General features: G+C 34.7%; 3 protein-coding genes across 3 annotated transcripts in view; 2 read left to right on the top strand and 1 right to left on the bottom strand.

The window, feature by feature from the left end:
• Positions 1 to 16,530, bottom strand: part of LOC135693340 (patatin-like phospholipase domain-containing protein 7) — a 39,084-nt gene extending 22,554 nt beyond the window's left edge. Inside the window, exons 1-11 of the mRNA XM_065211783.2 lie at positions 16,330 to 16,530; positions 13,875 to 13,953; positions 12,125 to 12,216; positions 11,847 to 11,959; positions 11,357 to 11,438; positions 10,656 to 10,714; positions 8,975 to 9,074; positions 8,444 to 8,503; positions 8,226 to 8,306; positions 7,861 to 7,922; positions 6,978 to 7,044 (exon numbers count right to left, since the gene is read on the bottom strand). Coding sequence (XP_065067855.2) covers positions 6,978 to 7,044; positions 7,861 to 7,922; positions 8,226 to 8,306; positions 8,444 to 8,503; positions 8,975 to 9,074; positions 10,656 to 10,714; positions 11,357 to 11,438; positions 11,847 to 11,959; positions 12,125 to 12,216; positions 13,875 to 13,953; positions 16,330 to 16,392 — 858 coding nt within the window. The 5' untranslated portion in view covers positions 16,393 to 16,530. The remainder of the gene's footprint in view (positions 1 to 6,977; positions 7,045 to 7,860; positions 7,923 to 8,225; positions 8,307 to 8,443; positions 8,504 to 8,974; positions 9,075 to 10,655; positions 10,715 to 11,356; positions 11,439 to 11,846; positions 11,960 to 12,124; positions 12,217 to 13,874; positions 13,954 to 16,329) is intronic.
• On the top strand, positions 976 to 3,539 carry LOC135693346 (two pore potassium channel protein sup-9). Its single transcript, XM_065211790.2, has 2 exons — positions 976 to 2,061; positions 2,414 to 3,539. The coding sequence occupies exons 1-2, from the start codon at positions 1,728 to 1,730 to the stop codon at positions 2,995 to 2,997; spliced, it is 918 nt and encodes a 305-aa protein (XP_065067862.2). The 5' UTR covers positions 976 to 1,727; the 3' UTR covers positions 2,998 to 3,539.
• On the top strand, positions 4,519 to 7,373 carry LOC135693347 (potassium channel subfamily K member 2). The gene is made up of 2 exons (XM_065211791.2): positions 4,519 to 5,483; positions 5,980 to 7,373. The coding sequence occupies exons 1-2, from the start codon at positions 5,159 to 5,161 to the stop codon at positions 6,567 to 6,569; spliced, it is 915 nt and encodes a 304-aa protein (XP_065067863.2). The 5' UTR covers positions 4,519 to 5,158; the 3' UTR covers positions 6,570 to 7,373.
• Positions 16,531 to 17,624: the final 1,094 nt, after the last annotated feature.

The following is a 17,624-nucleotide window of genomic DNA, read 5'->3' as shown; positions in this document are numbered from 1 at the left end:
TTGCCATCTCACTTGCAATGAAGTCCACCACCCCCCCTCCCCCTCACCGTGCTCTCCCTATAGTAACGATACTCTGATCTCAGCTGCCGTTCAAACTGTCAATAGACCTGGCTGCTCAACCAGTCAACCCTCCTCATGTTCAAATTGCAATGATTACATGATAAGAATAACTTAATAGGTTCTTAGAGTAGAGCACCCTTGTTAAAATTTTGTCGGCTACATCCGTGCTTAAAGGCTATTACTTGAGAGATTGGTGCAAAATGTTATACACACAGTAAAAACATTTTTAAAATATAAGAAACAACATTGAAGAACAGGTTCTAATAAACAACAAAACTAATTTTGTATAAACTAATTTTGTACACGATGCAGCAGCGTGTACAGCTCTGCCTTCACGTCACGGCATTGGACACTATATGACAAGCTGGTAAAATAGTAATTCAGTACATCATAATTAATCACGATCGGCAACGTTTTTTGTCGGTTCGCTTTCAACAATTTTGTTTGAAAACATAATCCCTACAAACTTGCTTTGGAAGCAAACCTTACTAAGAACTGGGAGTTTCACTAAAAACAAGAGGCTACGAAACTGCGAAATTTTGGCGCGAATCAAAAAACAACAAACCATCGCCTGAAAGCTCTAAGAAAAACCTTCCCAGAATTATCATCAGATTTATAAAATAATATTTCCAGCAGGTACTTTATGCAGAAGGGACACACTGCTAAAAGTGAAAATTGGACTGATAAAAATATCACTATCTAAGCTGCTAATATATCAGGCCTACAAATGCTGCTCTTCTGCGTTTGTATTGAAACCATCTCAGATTCTATTAGTGCATCTGTCTATGTTAGTATGGCAAACAGACACGGGGGCAGGCAAGGCTCATAAGAACATCTATCGTGTAAAGAACTAAGTGCTATGTTTGGAAGGCTATTCAATTTGAATTTAATAATTAAATAGGGGACCTGTAGCTCCTTCTCACTGTAGGTCTCGCCACTTTCAACATCACACCATCTTCACTCAGGACATGGCCTTTATTCTTCGTGAAATTATTACAGGATATTCGGCATAAAGCTCTAAGGCTATACTGGCATACTAATGCTAACCAAGAAAGACAACATGACAAGTGCTGATGGAAATGCCAAGTTGGCAATCTATACTTTTTAAAAACATCACAGCAGGTTGCCATATTACACGCAATTACCAGTTTAGCCTGGAATTCATTCTAGAGATCGACAAGGTGAACATTCACGCCAAACTTAAACGATTGAAAAGAGTCAACAGAGCAAGTACTTCGCAATAATCAAAGCAATTAAGATGAATGATATAGCATCTGGGATTAAGAAGAGTCGTTCGTATTACCGATAGACGTATTACAGATCAGCTTTGTCAAAGAAAACTTAAGAAGATGGATGAATTATACGGTTTGATCAAGGAAGAAAATCACATTTTGATCTTAGGACAAAAATCTTGAAGAGCACACTTTCAAATTCAGCAGATTATCAGCACAGGAAAAATTACTGGTTAAAAATAATACCATCTGGATATGTAAAGAAATACGAACTCCCAAACATAATACAGTATTTATTTCTTTACAGGACATAAAATAAAGCGAAAAGGGATATTGAATATAGAACGAAATAATAGGAACAGCGAGCAATGGTTTTCTGTTAGAAAATACATCGGGTTCAAAATCTGCAGTGCGCAAAGCGGGAGATATGAAAAAATGGATTTTCGTTGCTGGAGGCTGGCCGTTATTGTATTTTTAACGTACTATGTACTGTTGTTTGTTGGTGCCGTGATTATTATGCTTATAGAAGCGAATGAGTTGGAAAATGTCCCGAATTACACCTTAAATTCGACAAAGTCACTGGAACAACTGCTAAGAGAAGAACTCAAAGTAGAAGTGAACAGATCTAGTTTAGACAAAATCGTAAAGATGGCACAAGATATCACAGCAAAGCAGAAAAGAATTGACGACTTAAAGTGGAAGAGGGATATTTCTTGGAGAACTCTTTACAAATGGAGATATTTCACTCATACAACATTGACCACCGTGGGTAAGTGGCATTTTACTTAGAATTTGTACCAGCACACTAACAAAAACTTGTTATTTAATTTACCTTCAAATGATTCTAAATCGGTATAAATCGGACCAGAAGCTATTTGAAAGGGAGTACAAACATGTTAGTAAAGTAGGATACAGGAAGCAACCGGATTGCTTTATAAAATGTTATTAGGTAGGCCATATGTCGACCATATGTTGACCATAACTAAATGCTTAACGATACTGGAACAAGACATTAGATTTCGATGCAGTTAACATTATCATGATAACTTTTTTCTCAATAGGCAATACTCTTTTTGGTGAAACATACTTATTTATTGCAAATTCTTATTGTTCATATCCAGGTTTTGGGGACATAGTTCCTGAGACAGATGGTGGCAAAATTTTTGTTATAATCTACGGTACAATTGGCATTCCTCTGAATATTCTGGTAACCACATGCATTGGGTTTCTATTATCTGGATACTTAAGTAAATTGATACGAAGAATCGATCAATGTGTTTTCCGCCGCGAGGAGAGTTACCATGTCGAGTTTAAGACACTAATACTTTTGACAGTTATGTGTGTCGGCTGGTTAAGCATTGGAGCAGGTATGACGTCAGTAGTCATGAAGTGGTCTTGGTTGGAAGGCTACTATGCAGTCTTTGTCAAGTTCAGCACAATAGGTTATGGCGACTATACGCTTGATTTCAGTAAAGTGAGCAATTACTGGGAAGTATTGTCGTGGTACACGAATATCGGTCTGGCAGTGGTCGCTGGGATTTTCGATGCTTTGACAAAAGTTGTGCGGAAGAGAAATGAAGGCAAAGTATCTCAAGGGCATAACCCGAGAACCAATGACACAGAACTGCATGGATTCGAAGGATGTGAACATAAGTCGAAAAATGCACGACCAAAAAAGGAAGTACAACGCAAACCTGTGTGCTAGATTCCACTTTCACAGTGACTCAGATACGATGTAATGTCAGTACAGCCAATAACAAGCTTTGTTCACACAGCCTTGAGCCTTATAATGCAAGAATGGCAGAAATAACTGGAATTGTGCTGAAATGGTACATGAAAATATACCGATTGATAATAAAGATATATCAAACTTGAAAGGAAGCTGCAAAAATGCTGTTTTCTATGCAGAAAGTACATCTACATGACAATACATTATGTAAAAGATTCTGATGTTTCTGATAACTGTCTTCGAGGCAGAAAACTTTAAACCTTTTGTTTATAAGTTTGTTGATATGTAGATCATACTTTAATTTAAGCTAGGAATGATTGATAAAGACCACAGTTTGCTATTCACAGACATTTATGTTCATGGGATTTGTGAAGCATTTATGTCGCAGAAGGAAACATAATTTTGACTTTGGAATTGAAGGTTAATCGTGAAATACCTTACGAGTATGCACTAACAGTATCAAACAAGTCCTTATCAAATGCACCAAGTTGGTTGATTATTAATAAAAAATGTAAAAGTTCCAGCTTTAGTCTTTTAGATTGTTGCGAGCTTACCAATAAACACCCGACTGCGTAGTTTAATTCTATCTCATATATCAAGAGCATTCTGTGTGACAAATACCACGTCACAACATGAAGAAAGATAGATAATAGAGTGCGTCACAAACATTCGAATGCAAACACAAAAAGGAGCAAGAATATCATGTCACGGAAATTAGTGACTTTGAAAAATAAAAAAGGAAAAATATCTTAAGATAAAAAATGATATCGAAAAATTCTCATGCAACAAAAGTGTAGTGATAAGTTGATTTGGCAAGCTTCTCGACAAGCAGACTTTTCGACAAGAAGAAGGAAGAGTTTTGAAAGTTTTGAGCTTCGAAACCAGAAGATTCTTTGAATGGATATCAGAACTCATTTCGCAAGAACACAATCAAACATCCGCTTGAAAGAATAAAAATGAGTTTATGTTTGTAAAGATCTGCAGCTGTTTGCATTCGTGGTTCTAGATCACGAAAACATAATGTTCCTATTAGTAAAAAAGGCGACTAGGACACTAGTAGCTTGCTACCAAACAGTGATGATTAATGTTTCAAGTTCTCCATCTAATCAGTTTTATTGTATCGTGGTTGTCTTCAATACGCCAATTGGGTTTGGCAGGCAACAGCATAAATAGAGAAATTGAATACAACAAACAACAAGCTTTTGACAAGCATGTAACAAGGATTGCGAAGAAAAGCAAAAGCATATGAGACATAAGCTCTCTGTGTGAGCAAGCCTGATTACTTTTATATCACGTAGAAATACCAATAAAACCACCAGGCTATCATTACAATGAATCCAATAAACAAATCTTTTTTTAGCTGCCGACATAATCGGTAAAGTTCTTTTCGAGACATCTTCTTGCATTCATGGTAAGCCAGTATTATCTGCATCATGGATTTATAAATTGGGTAATGCCTATAATGAGATGTCTCAATTCACCGCGGGTTAGCTGTGGGTTTCGCAATCTGCTGAGCTAGTAGACTCCATACCTTTTAACCGGAGTAAGCACAAGAAGGGCATTTTTGGGTCAGCAACAGGTAAATATTAAATAGAATAAGTAAATTCATGATTCATGAAACCTGCTGGCAATTAGTGTTTGTTGACAGTATGAATGATATTTTCTTGTATCGAGCCAACAAAAACCTAGAGACGCCCTTTGTGTAAACCGCAGGTATAGCAAGTACTTCTGAAAAGGAATGATACCTTAAGAAAAGACAGATTTGAAAACATATGCTGAAAAGATTGGTTGAAGGCTGTAGGAAAATCATGTAGCAAGGCAAAGTAGAAACTGTCACCAAAATCATAGAGCAGAATTCATGTTACGACTATCGATTGTTTCACTGCAGCGAGTCGAAGCAATTTTTCGCCATACTAAAAAGTACATATGTGATACATCTAAAATGAAGTTAACGTACTAACTAGGATCAAAACATAATAACTATGGACTTTATTTAAAGACAGATCGCAGCTAACTAAAGGTAAGGGAGATCATGCCAATGCCAAAGATTAACGCAAGATATTTCCAAACACAGATATAAAGGCAAAAGAACTGAAAAAACATAAACCAAGAAATGATATGAGATAAAACCAGAAGAATGGCATCCTGGAAAAAGGTATTGGTAATATTTCTGGTATACTATGCTCTTCTTTTTATCGGGGCAGCTATCATTATGTTTATAGAGGCCAATGAGTTGGAGTCAATACCTTTGGCTCGTAACATAACACAGCCATTGGTTCATCTTATTGAAGAGGAACTAAATGTCACGGCTAATAGCACCGTGATAAACAGGGTGATCGAACTCTCGAAAGAAATCGCCGAGAAATCGAAAAAAGAAAAGGATCTGGAATGGAGAAGAGAGATTTCATGGTCAGTCTTGTACAAATGGAGGTATTTCGTACACATTACATTAACAACTCTAGGTAAGGAAATGTTTTATGAATTTTGAACATTGTGAGGCTTTACTTAATATAAGCATTATACCAAAGCACTCCACAGGGTATCAAGGCAACCAAGCAGTACCACTTTATCTGTTGCCTACAGCATCATCGGCGGTACTACATAACAAAATTAATCGAGTAAAAGGAGCAGAAATTACAACTACAAAACAACTAGTATAACAACAGCGTATTAGTTCTCAAACCAGTCTAGAGGGGAAAGTCTAGAGATATCTTCTATGCTATCTAATTGCCATCCAACAACCACCAGGGTATGAATTTGCCTGATATATATATATACTATCAAAAGATACATATGGCTATATATATAGATAGATCTTCAAGAAAAACGCTCTCATGTAATCTATATATATATTTCTTTTTCTATTCTCTTTATTTATTTCTTTATCTATTCTCTTGTCTTTATCTAGTAATCATGGTCATGATCTTTCATAAGGAAGTATCTGACTCTCGTTCCTAGGATACGGCGATATCGTACCCATGACAGATGGCGGCAAAATATTTGTCATCATATATGGCACAATAGGCATTCCAGTGAACATCATATTCATAACCACTATTGGCACAGTGCTATCTCGTTTATTCCAAGCCATCATTAAGACAACTGAGAAACGAATCTTCAAGATCAGAAACATTAAAAACGTGGAAATAAAAACATCTATACTTTTGACGGTATTCTGTGTTCTATGGCTTGCTATGGGTGCTGGTGTCAACACTTCGGTAATGAACTGGTCTTGGACCGAAGGATTTTATGCTGCATTTGTGCGTCTGAGCACGATTGGCTACGGAGACTACAAAATAGATTTCAAGAGAGTAAAGAGCTTCGGAGAGCTTATAGCATGGTACACAAATGTCGGACTCGCACTAGCAGCTGGCGTTTTTGATGCCTTTAGCACCTGGATGCAGCCAAAGAGTAAAGCGAGCCAAACCAGTCAAAAGAGGAAACAATCTCAAATCGACAAAGAACAGAGCAAAATAGGAAACCAAAACAAAGCTGTGGAATTGGACGACATATTTGTAAAAACACAAAACGACAAAATGGCTACTTAACCTTGGGCATAGGACGAAGAAAAATAAATTATTTTCTATTAACTTTAATGATGCTGACAATTTCAATTTCAGGCACTTTGTTCGAAAGTATAAAGATATATTGTTAAAAGTTATGTAAAAGTGCATCTTGCACGTCACCAAATATATTTACGTCTGCAGTGAAAGGAGAAAGGTCCAGCTTAATTTCTTGAAAAGTTTAATGCAAAGTTTATTTTGAGGTTCAGTTAAGAAAAACAAAAATAAATCAGCCAAGATCAATTCTATAATCCCGTTTCTGCTTCTGTAAATTTGTGGGAATTATGCTAATGAACATGAAAAAAAATTATCTTTCATAGGACACAAAAATGATCTTATTGAAGGCAAATGATAAGGAATATCGGTTGTAAGAAATAAGCTTTATTTACGCACCTGAACAATACGGACGAGCGAATCGGAATGATCCTCAAACACTTTTTGAAAAGCCTTGCTTGGTAATCTGAGAAATCAAAATTACAGCTTGAAAAATTGAGAAACAACAAACGCAGCCAAATAATGACAACATTTCATGGAAAGTCAAGAATTAGAAAACTTTTGCAATACAATGCGAAAATTAGAAATGCGTCACTATTTTGACAGAAGCATGTCGGCCAAATAACGATTCTAATTTGTCAACTGAAGTCTGTTTATTGAGTACTTCGTTTTAACTTCGTTTATGTTTACTTCCAAGAACAATTCTTTCGAATGTCATTTTTAGTTAGCTTTCCGCATAAAATTAAAACAGTATAACTTTCGATTTGTTTTCTTTTTACTTTCATCTGATGCTTATATCAAAAGCTTCGTAATACACAAACCGTCATGAAAGCGAAATCCTGTAAGAATTTTCGATCAAATTTTTAATGATTTTCTCAACGAGTTGATGACATGAGCTCAGATAAGATCTTTCATTCTCATTTTGGTAAAAAAGTAAACAAGCGGGGAAGAGGAATGCAAGGATATTTCAGCGAATGACCCTGCTAGAAAATGCTTAGACAACATTTTAGTTAAGAATAGGAGACTGAAACAGAAATTTCAAGAAATGTGTCACTGAATCTTACATTTACACTTAACGGCAAAATAAAAAATGTTGATCATAAACCAAAACTTTCTAGACATTTGCATTTGCTAACAAATATCTCCGTTTTATCAAATTAGCAGAATTTGCTGTAATTTTCATAAAATTCAAGCTCTGATTAGCATATAAAGTAAGTATTAAAAAATGATTTGTTTAAAGGTTTATTCGGTGTCGTATTGATCAGTTCATAGAAACACCTACTTGAGAACTTGCGAATTCACATTTGCACGTGCAATGATGGAAAAACGAAAGTCAGCGGTACCCTAGAAAAGATGATGGCAACTTTAAGTCATTTGCAAGAGCGTGAATTAATGCATTAGAACGAAAACTGTTTCTAACCACTCAAACAACATTTAACCACTCCCGTTTCATCTCCTTCTACTATGAATACAACTCTAAAATGCAAGCAAGCTTGATAAATACTAACTTTAACTAATCTACTAACAGAAAATAGAACATAAGACTGAAAAAAATATGAAGAAACGCGAAAGGGGGAAGCTTTGTTTACTAGAAAGACGTCTTAGAAAAATTAGCAAATATTTTGACACGGTAAAAAACATAACTACCCGAATAGCATCCAGTATGTTCAGCACACTGTGGATATTTTCGCCTGCATTTACCGTCTTTAAACAAAGCTCGCTCCCGGTCTAGAAAAAGAGCTTTTGAAGTTAGAAAATAGATCTTGGCAAATAAACATATATTTTATGAACGGAAAATTTTGCATTGAATATTGAACAAAATGAAGGTAGTTTAAGTTTTAAAAGTTCAGAAAAAAATAATATACCTTGTCAACGAGGTATAAGTTGAGCTGTCCATTTTGAACTATATAAAGACAATCATCCATCTATTTGAAAAAATACTGAAATGTTCACAAATATTGAAAATAATACATTCATTAAAAAACCACATTCATAAGGATTTATTTCTTTCAGAAATGTAGTTTGAGGAACTTTGGGAAAAGATGGTATTGAAAAACTTTAGAAATTATAAAATCTGATTTACGAGCAAGGACAACGCAAGTTTAAATATCATCCAAAATCTAGCAGCTTCGAGAAAGAACAAAAAAAGGTTCACGTGATTTTTGGATAGTTGACTTGGAGTGAAATCTATATTTCTATGTAAGACAGTATTTTCTCTTTCAGTAAGCAAATCAAATTCGTGGTGGAAGGTAGAAAACACTTCAAGCAATAAACAACGTCGAATTTTTGTTAACCAAACTTTTCAAAATCAAGCTAATTGTTGATTTGTATGATTTCAAGTTCACCGTAATTATAATATGTAATCAACACAAAAGAAAAAATTGTCTGTAGTTTACCTGGCCGGGCCTAAACAGTAGCGTGCCAGCTGGGATGTGTTTACTTTCGATATGTTTACAAAGTTCAAAGAAAAGAGGCTTTTCGAAATTGCCAAAAACTCTATGGAGGCAATTAAATGTCTTATAATTCTAACACAGCAAAATATAAAGTCAGGTTTGTACACAAAGAACAAATTGGAAGCATATTTCATCCAGCACCATTACTGCGCTGGACTATAAAAAAATTAGAATTGGTTGTAAAACCTAGTTGCGATTTAAAATATGTTATTACTAAAACAGTAAATACAAGTGGTGCTCATTATTTTGTGTGTTGTCTTAATAACAACTGCTGTTGAAAAACAGCTGAAAAACAAGCTCCATCAAGCTTTATTGCAATTGTTTTGAAGCTCAACGACTAAGATTGTTTGGTTAAAAATGCATAATCATTTAAGACATTAGCTAAAAAAATTATGAAACGAAAAAACATTAAGTATTTGATCGCAAAACTTTAAAGCCGTTTCATTATCATTCGAAAAACTCTTATTTGAAGTAGGGTGGACAAGGAAGGGGAGGAGCTGATAAAGGGGTCGGGGTGAGAAACCGGTGCAATACCGAAAGAGAAATCGTGCTCGTTATTGATAACCAAGTTTGACTTATTCTGTAACCCTCAATAGAAGAATTCGATTTCATTGAGTAAAACAGTTAAATTTTATAAGCAAAGGTTGACACACAGAAAAGCTAATATCAATGTCATCAGAGTGCAGTGGTTTAAATTTATTAACGAGCCTTCCTATGTCTATTTTCCAACCTTTCGTCTGATATCGAGGCTCAGAGGTAATTGCTGATGATCCTTACATTGCTGTGTGCCCTTTTGCACGATGCAGCTGCAACAAATGGGGCTGCACCTATACTATCCTTACAGCTTAAAAAATGTTTGGGTACACGTTTTAAAGTTAATCATTGTCAAAAACTTTTCGCAAGGAAGGAAGGCAAAGACCACACTCTAAGAACCAACTGTTTAGCCCGATAAAGCTGTGTTTTATAGACCTTCTTCATTGAAGTTTTTCACTTTTTACGGAAATGGTGATCCAACGAAAAAAACTTACATCCCCCCTTAGGTTTTCAATCAAGTTTTGGAAAAATTAGAAAATCGATATTAAAAAAAAGTGGGGTGTAAGTTTTCTTCGTTGGATCACCAGTTCCGTGAATAGTAAGAAACTATAATAAAGACATGTCCACCCCAATCTGCCCCGTGTCACCACCCCTGGTAATTACTTGCAAAGTTTTTTAAACACACTATACTTTAACTTTTTGCTGTCTTCGTACTACCCTGAAATACTTCACGCATGAAAAAGTAACTGCTGGATAAAGATTGCTGGTAACCGGTATAGGCAGAGTGCTTGATATTGTGAGGTCAGATGAAACTCGGAGTTCAAACTTAAATCAATCCTGTTTTACGCACTTGATTTTATTTGATCAGCATGAGATTAGGTTCGCAGCATGAAACTTTATTTTTACGTCCGTCTAGCCTGGTCTAGCTTTTTCTGTCAAAGCCTGATGATCTCAGGATAACATTCAAGTATTCAAATATTTAATATTGATAACCAATGTCGGCATAAAACCTATCATTTTAAGAACATCAACACTATCAAATATAATGAGAAATAGAAACAAATCAAATTTTCTTTGTTAATGTCAGTACCTTACACTGCGTAACATATACATGATCTCTGCAGGAAGATGAGGCTCAAAGCAAGGGGCCTGTTGATGTAAACAGGAAATACAATCTTTAGCTGATTATCTATGCCTTCAAAATAGTAAGGGAGTTACGTTTATGAATTGTTAGAAAAGTCATGAAAAAATAGAGTTATTTATCTTAAGCCTATAAACTAAAAATTTTTGATAGCAGACTCTGACAATTTGCGAATGTTAAAGTCCTTCGTATGACCTTAGCGGTGTATTGCTATAAAATACTGAGAAAAAATTACGTGCAAGAACATAAAGATGACTCTAAAATGGCTTTGGAAAAAGCAAACATTTGAATAAACTAAAGCTTCTCGTCTGTCACTCTTCAGAGTTTTAAACGTCAGAACATAGATCGAAAACTCTACGCTAAGAAATATTTCTGAAACTCTGACTCTGAAGATTGTCAGACGAAAAGCTTTAGTTCACTCAAATGTTTGTTTTTCCAAAGCCATTTAAGAGTCACCTTTATGTTCATACACGTAATTTTTTCTCGAAAAGCTTTAGTTTATTCAAATGTTTGTTTTTCCAAAGCCAATTTCAAGTTTTTTTTATCACCAAAAGATTGTTTAAATATGACTCTATATAACTTTTTTGGTAGAAATGAAAATGAAAGGCTACAAAAAGTAATCTAAAAGAGTTGGTTTAAAGCAAATATACCTCAAAATCGTCAGCTTCTAGAGCAGACTGGGGTATGTCTTTCTGAAGTCTTCTCATCTCTGCTTGTGGTCTATGCAAAAATCTAAAACATAATTTTTTTACTTCAAAAATCAAAACTTATCATATATAATTAAAAGCAATGAAAAATAATAATATCACATTTGGAAATCAAATATTTCTAAAAGAAGAAATGCATTTTTAAATTGCCGAACTTTAGTACAATTTATAACTCCATTGTATCAAATTGAACAAAATTGAATTTGCAAAAAAATTTGCAGTATCATCAAAGTACCAATATCATAACGATTTTAAAGCAAATTTAAAAAGAACAGGTCATCGCATTCAACTGAAGGTCCAGGCAAACCGAAACAAAATGCTGAACACTTTTGCTTACTTGGTTCACATATAATGCAAGTTTACTACAATTTACAAGTTAACTAGGTAGAGTTTAATTGCAACAACTAACAATGCCTCAATACCAACACTATACCTTTGTGCAAATGGTGGCAAAATAATGCGCCTTCGAAGACTTTTTTCTGATCTTCTTCTCCGCAGTTTTCCTTCATCGTCATCAAATAGAACTTCATCTTTGAATTCCCTGACCTGATTGAAGTATTCAATTTAAATGCGACAATTTTCAAAGATTTGTCATAACACAATATGAAAATAAACCATGTTGGTAGAATTACAGAGGAACCTTTCTTGTAACCATGAAAGATGTTTTAATTATATCCAAGCAAGTCAATGTCATGATTAACAAGTACTCACTTTTCTGATAATTTTTCTGCCATAAAACATCACCTTGTCCCTTTTTCTGAACCGTGGCTTTGGAACAGGCTTCCCTGATTGACTGGTTGGCTCTAAAAACAAAAATGAAGAATCAAAGAGGCTATGAACTATCTTTGCATGTAGATACAAATGATGATCTAATGAAATTTTGAAAGATATATTAGATGAAGGTGAGATGAGATTAGTGAGGTTCTTACTCAGTGATACCAACATATCCATCAAAATTAAAGGAGCAGCAGATGAAATGCCATTCTTAGCAAATGTGGGTACACGCCAAGGAGGCAGTCTCAGTCCAGTTCTATTCATAGTATACCCGGAAACAGCATTGAGAGAAATCAAAGGTCAACAATGACAAAATGGAATACAGTACCATCCATAGAAAGAAATAAAATATATCTAAAGAAAGATAAAGTAAATCTTGAGAAAAAAATCAAGATATATAGAGCATTAGTAAAATCAGTACTGCTCTACAACTGTGGAACATGGGGAGTTTCATCGAATGAACAACAGAGATTGGATGCATATCACCGGAGGCAGTTACGTAGAATTCTAGTAATAAGATATTCAACACGTATATCAAATGAGAAATTGAATGAAGTGATGGGAGAAAAACCAATATCATACACCATGAGGGAACAGAGATGGCAACTATTTGGTCATATCTTGAGAAGAGATAGAAATATACCAAAATTTAAAGCCATGGAATTGTACTTCACAAACATAGAAGCCAAAGGATTCAGAGGAAAACCAAGAACAACCCTACCAAAGGTACTGAATGAAGATCTGAATGCCTATTACAATAAAGACCCCATTAAAGCTGAGCATAACTACTGTCACTAGGTAAAGCTCAACACCAAAGAAGATCTGGAAGAGTTGAGAACACTGGCTGAAAGGATGGAAGAAGATAGAAAAGGATGAAAGAAGTTAACAAGAGCATAAATTTTAAGACCGGAGAAGCAGCAACACCTTATGGTGAAGAAGCGGAACTCCAATAAACAACAACAAACAACTAATGAAATTAATAATCTTTTTGATAAACATCTTTGTTTAACAGTGCACACAAAATTCAAGCTCCAGTCAATTCCATTCAAGTACAAGGTTACTTTTTCCCTTCAATTCATTAAGGAATTGAAAAAAATGTTTTCTTAACTATTATATCTGCTAGGCACTTCTGAAAAGATTTAATGCCCAATCCTGATCTGGGTCAATTTTGAAGATTCAAAAAGAAGGACAATGTATTTAATCAATACTAATCATTACTGATTTGTTTTATTTTATAATTTGAAAGATTTTATCTTATTTTATCTTATGACCAATAAATATTCCTGAATCTCTGAAATCGAGGCAGAGGCACAAGAAAGAAAATCCATATATCAACAACTTCAAAACACTTCCTTCCTGTTTTTAACAACTGAAGCATAAGATAGAATACTAGAAAGGGAATGATAGCTTTGCTTGACCAATTACGGAAAAAAGTCACTATTGTAACTGGCACATTTCAACCATTCTTATAGGTATTCAGTTATGAATGAATACTTTTATGTTGTGAACATAAAGTGCAAGACAATGTAATATTAACACAAATTATGTGTGACATGCTAAGTAGCTGTGATCCTTTAATCAAAGTTGTAAAAATTATTAAAAATTTATGCAATAGAGTTACACTTCTACAATTTCTCTTCTTAACAATTTGTTTTTGGGTAAATTTTAATGATTTAGTGTGGAATACCTTTGCCTCTATTCTTTCTGGTGAAAAAGAGACATCCAATTACCACTATAAGAGCAGTTACAGCAGCTGAAGCTATCAACTGTAAAAAAGAAGTAAAGTATTCATTTTCTGCTTATATGTGAGTTTCATATCATAAACTGCTAAGTAAGAACAACATATCAAGAGCTTTAGAAGAAAACATATTATATTAACTGGATCGTTGCTCAATTAATGATGCTCAATTAAATGGATAACAAAGACTTGTCCAAAAAACAAACAAATACTAAAATAAATAATCTCAGGGCTTAGGCACACTAGCACTTGAAACATGATTTAATCTTGACAAACTTAATCTCAACGTTGACAAACAGGACTTAATCTTAACATGACTCAGTTAGTTTTAATTAGCTTCAATATAGCTAGTATTGTATGCTACCAAATTAAAAGAAAGTGAAAAATGTACCCAATTGTCTTCTAGTAAAAATGTAAAAGTGTTATGTAAGCAGTCTAGTGCCATTAGCAAGATTTGGTCATGGTAGATTTTTCAACTTTTGCCTAATTCCTCAAAGGTTCCGTTGGGCTACCTTGAAGCAGGAAGAGCCAATGAGTTTGTTCTTTTTTGCTTTCTTTGGTTAAAATTTTTTTTTTGTTATGTTTGGTTAGATTCACTATGTGATCCTTGTTTGAATGAGTCTAGTACTACTTATTGATCAAAAAATTGAACACCAACAGAAGTAGCTTTATATACTGTCTCAGTAGATACTGCCTCTGTATTCCATTGTTGTAAGAGGAACCAACCTAAAATCATTGCCCACTTAATAGCAAAATCTTTTATGTTATAATTGGAAACCACCTAAATCATGGTATGTCTTACAGAGGAGCACCAATAAGAAAGGTTTATGTTTCGATAAGCTTATACAAAAGGGGAAGGGTAGGGGGATAAAGCTAAACAAACCAGAAAGGCATTCAGTTGAGGGGGCGAGTGCCTAAAGCGAACCTTAAAACAGGCATGGAGAGCCATTTGATGTGCAGCTGAAAAAGTAAAACAATGTTGCCACAAAGCAAATATTGTTTGGAAATAATGCTGATCAAACTAAGACTCTGAAATGCTGATCTCCTGAAATGACCACAAAATTACAAGAACAAATTCTCACACATGAAAATTTTGCTTTCAATGCATCAAAAATACAAACGTGGCTTGAGACCTGTTTACTGTAACACCTAGAGCACTTTATTTTGCTTAGAGCAAGGCCTGATCAAGAGAGCAGTGAATTAAATAGATTTACCATACACTAATATCATGTGACTGATGTTTAATGCGTATAAATGACCTTTTTTATTATTTATAGAAATTTATGCGTATAAATTCAAAGTCTCAAAATTTGATTAGACTCACTGTTAATTCACATAAAGTTTGTCTGTCCCACCAACAGACCCTATTCAGCATATTACAAACTGCAGGGATGAATTTTTTTCAAAGAAGGATATCTTACATGGAAGAATAAGGTTTGCTTTGTTCTTTTCAGGGGCCACTTCAAGGGGGGTTTTACTCCCCCAGGGCCTCAAGATTGTATTAAACTGAAACTGGATGGCTGGCTAAGCAACAATTTTCAGAATTCCAAGACTTGGAAACCAATGGTAAAGAGACCTCTTCTTTACAATATCAATACCCTCAGTCATTTATTTGATGTCAATGTTGATAATGAAATATTCCTTTGTGAAAAACTGCAGATCTTTGGCCTATCAATTACTGGGCATGTATTGTCACTTTTTGAAATCTCATTTATACACAGTAAATAAACAATAAATTTTATACATAACCCCTTTAGTCTAACATACTGTACATAACATGTACTGAATTCGGTGATGACAACTTATCAATAATTTTAGCGATTCCCTTTGCTATAATCAACTTTTAAAAATTACATTATACACAATTCTACATCTTTGAGTACCATCTACCTTTAAAACCAACTAGAACAGCTGCTAAGCAACTAAGAGCGACTCACTGTTATTTATGGCATTTTCAAATTAGTTGAATAAATTCTTTGCCAGCGAACGACTGACTTGAGGGTTCATCAAAACCTCAACAGTCAGAGATCACAACATAAAATTAATATTTGTAAAACACAAGTTGCAGCATAAGATAATAGCATATTCGCTTTAGTATAATGACAAGTTTCAAAGTCATCCTTGGTGGCATGGCATTATTGGTTACCGAAATTGGCTTTGAAAAAAGCAAACATTTAGTAAACTATAGCTTTTCGTCTGACACTCTTCAGAGTTTAAAACGTCAGAACATTGATGATGGATGTTCTGACGTTTTAAACTCTGAAGAGTGTCAGACGAAAAGCTTTAGTTTACTAAATGTTTGCTTTTTCAAAGCCATTTTCAAGTTTTGTACCACCAAAAGATTGTTACCGAAATTATTTTCTGACAGAATTAGCAGGGTTTCAAACTCTCAATTTCTACCTACGCTTATTTCAAAACTTGACATTACAGCGACGGTACGCCCAAGCAGCTCCACCAGATTCTCCATTTGGAACACTTATATTACAGCAATATTAACATTTTGCATTCACCATGTTTATTACCAAATTGTAGTAAACATTGCAGCGTCAAATATGAGGCATCGTTTTGCATTGAGCTAGCCTCGTACTGACGTTGTCTTGTTTCAGCCTTTTATCCAATTTTCTTTTTTTTCGACTTTAGCTTGTTGAATCTGAAAAAATCAGAAATGATGAACTACATATGCAAAAAACAAACTCGGAGCCATGGAGTACAACAATCAGGAGGAGACGGTTAGATTGGCTGGGCCACCTTATGTGCCTAAAAAATTATATTCCAGCAAAGATGTACTTTGATGAAAGCCTGAGAAGGACAAAAAAGAAAATCAGAAGACCGCCAACTACGTGGATTAAATTGATAGGAGAAGGCTTCTCACTGATCAACATACAACTAAACATTGAGGCAAATCCTGCTGAAAAAACATTAAAAGTCTTGCAAGAGATAACAGGAAACAGAGAGAACTGGAGACGAATTGTTAAAGACATAATGGCGGAAAACCGCTGACCATGTATTTTAGTAGTTAGTAGTTTGTTAAATCATACATAGGTTAATAGAAAATCATTTTCTATTGACAGTGGTTTAATGGAGTTGAATGAGAGAGCAAGAGTCAAGAAGAATACGAACACTAATTAAGACTGGCTTCTTTTTTTCGTTTTGTACAATAACGGAACGATTTACTTTGAAATGAGTACAATCTTAAAATGAAACTGTCAAAGCCATAGAGATATTATCCTATCTCTCTGATCAAAGTACATTGATTTTGGTTACAAATTATTTTGCTGCTAAACTTGGAACGAATGACTAAATGGTAGCTTCCTGTCACCACACACTCATTTTTTATAACATGAAAAAAAACGAAGAAACAATTTAATTTTGAAAAAAGCCTAGAACTCCAAAACAAAGAGGTCCAAACAGCCATAGATTCAGTGTGTCGTGGGTACCCTGCGAATTTGGAAGGGGGATCCGACTTAAGTGAGTAGAATGGTTCTGGGCAGGCTTGGAATTGACCGGATAACTCAGTTGATAAAGCAATGCAGCACATTTTCACAGATCCTTGTTCGAGTTCTGCCATGGCTGTTTTACTCTCGAATTTTCTCAGTTAGTATGCAAAATATGCAATACTTTGAGATTGATTGGATTGAAAATAGACACCGACAGAACAGATTCACCAAATTAATATGAGGCATATTTATAGCTATTATA

This window comes from Rhopilema esculentum, chromosome 11 (genome assembly GCF_057945365.1).
Source record: "Rhopilema esculentum isolate cy_ngs chromosome 11, ASM5794536v1, whole genome shotgun sequence".
NCBI lineage: Eukaryota > Metazoa > Cnidaria > Scyphozoa > Rhizostomeae > Rhizostomatidae > Rhopilema > Rhopilema esculentum.
Note: the sequence above shows the minus strand (reverse complement) of the source record. Positions and strands in the feature narration are given on the sequence as shown.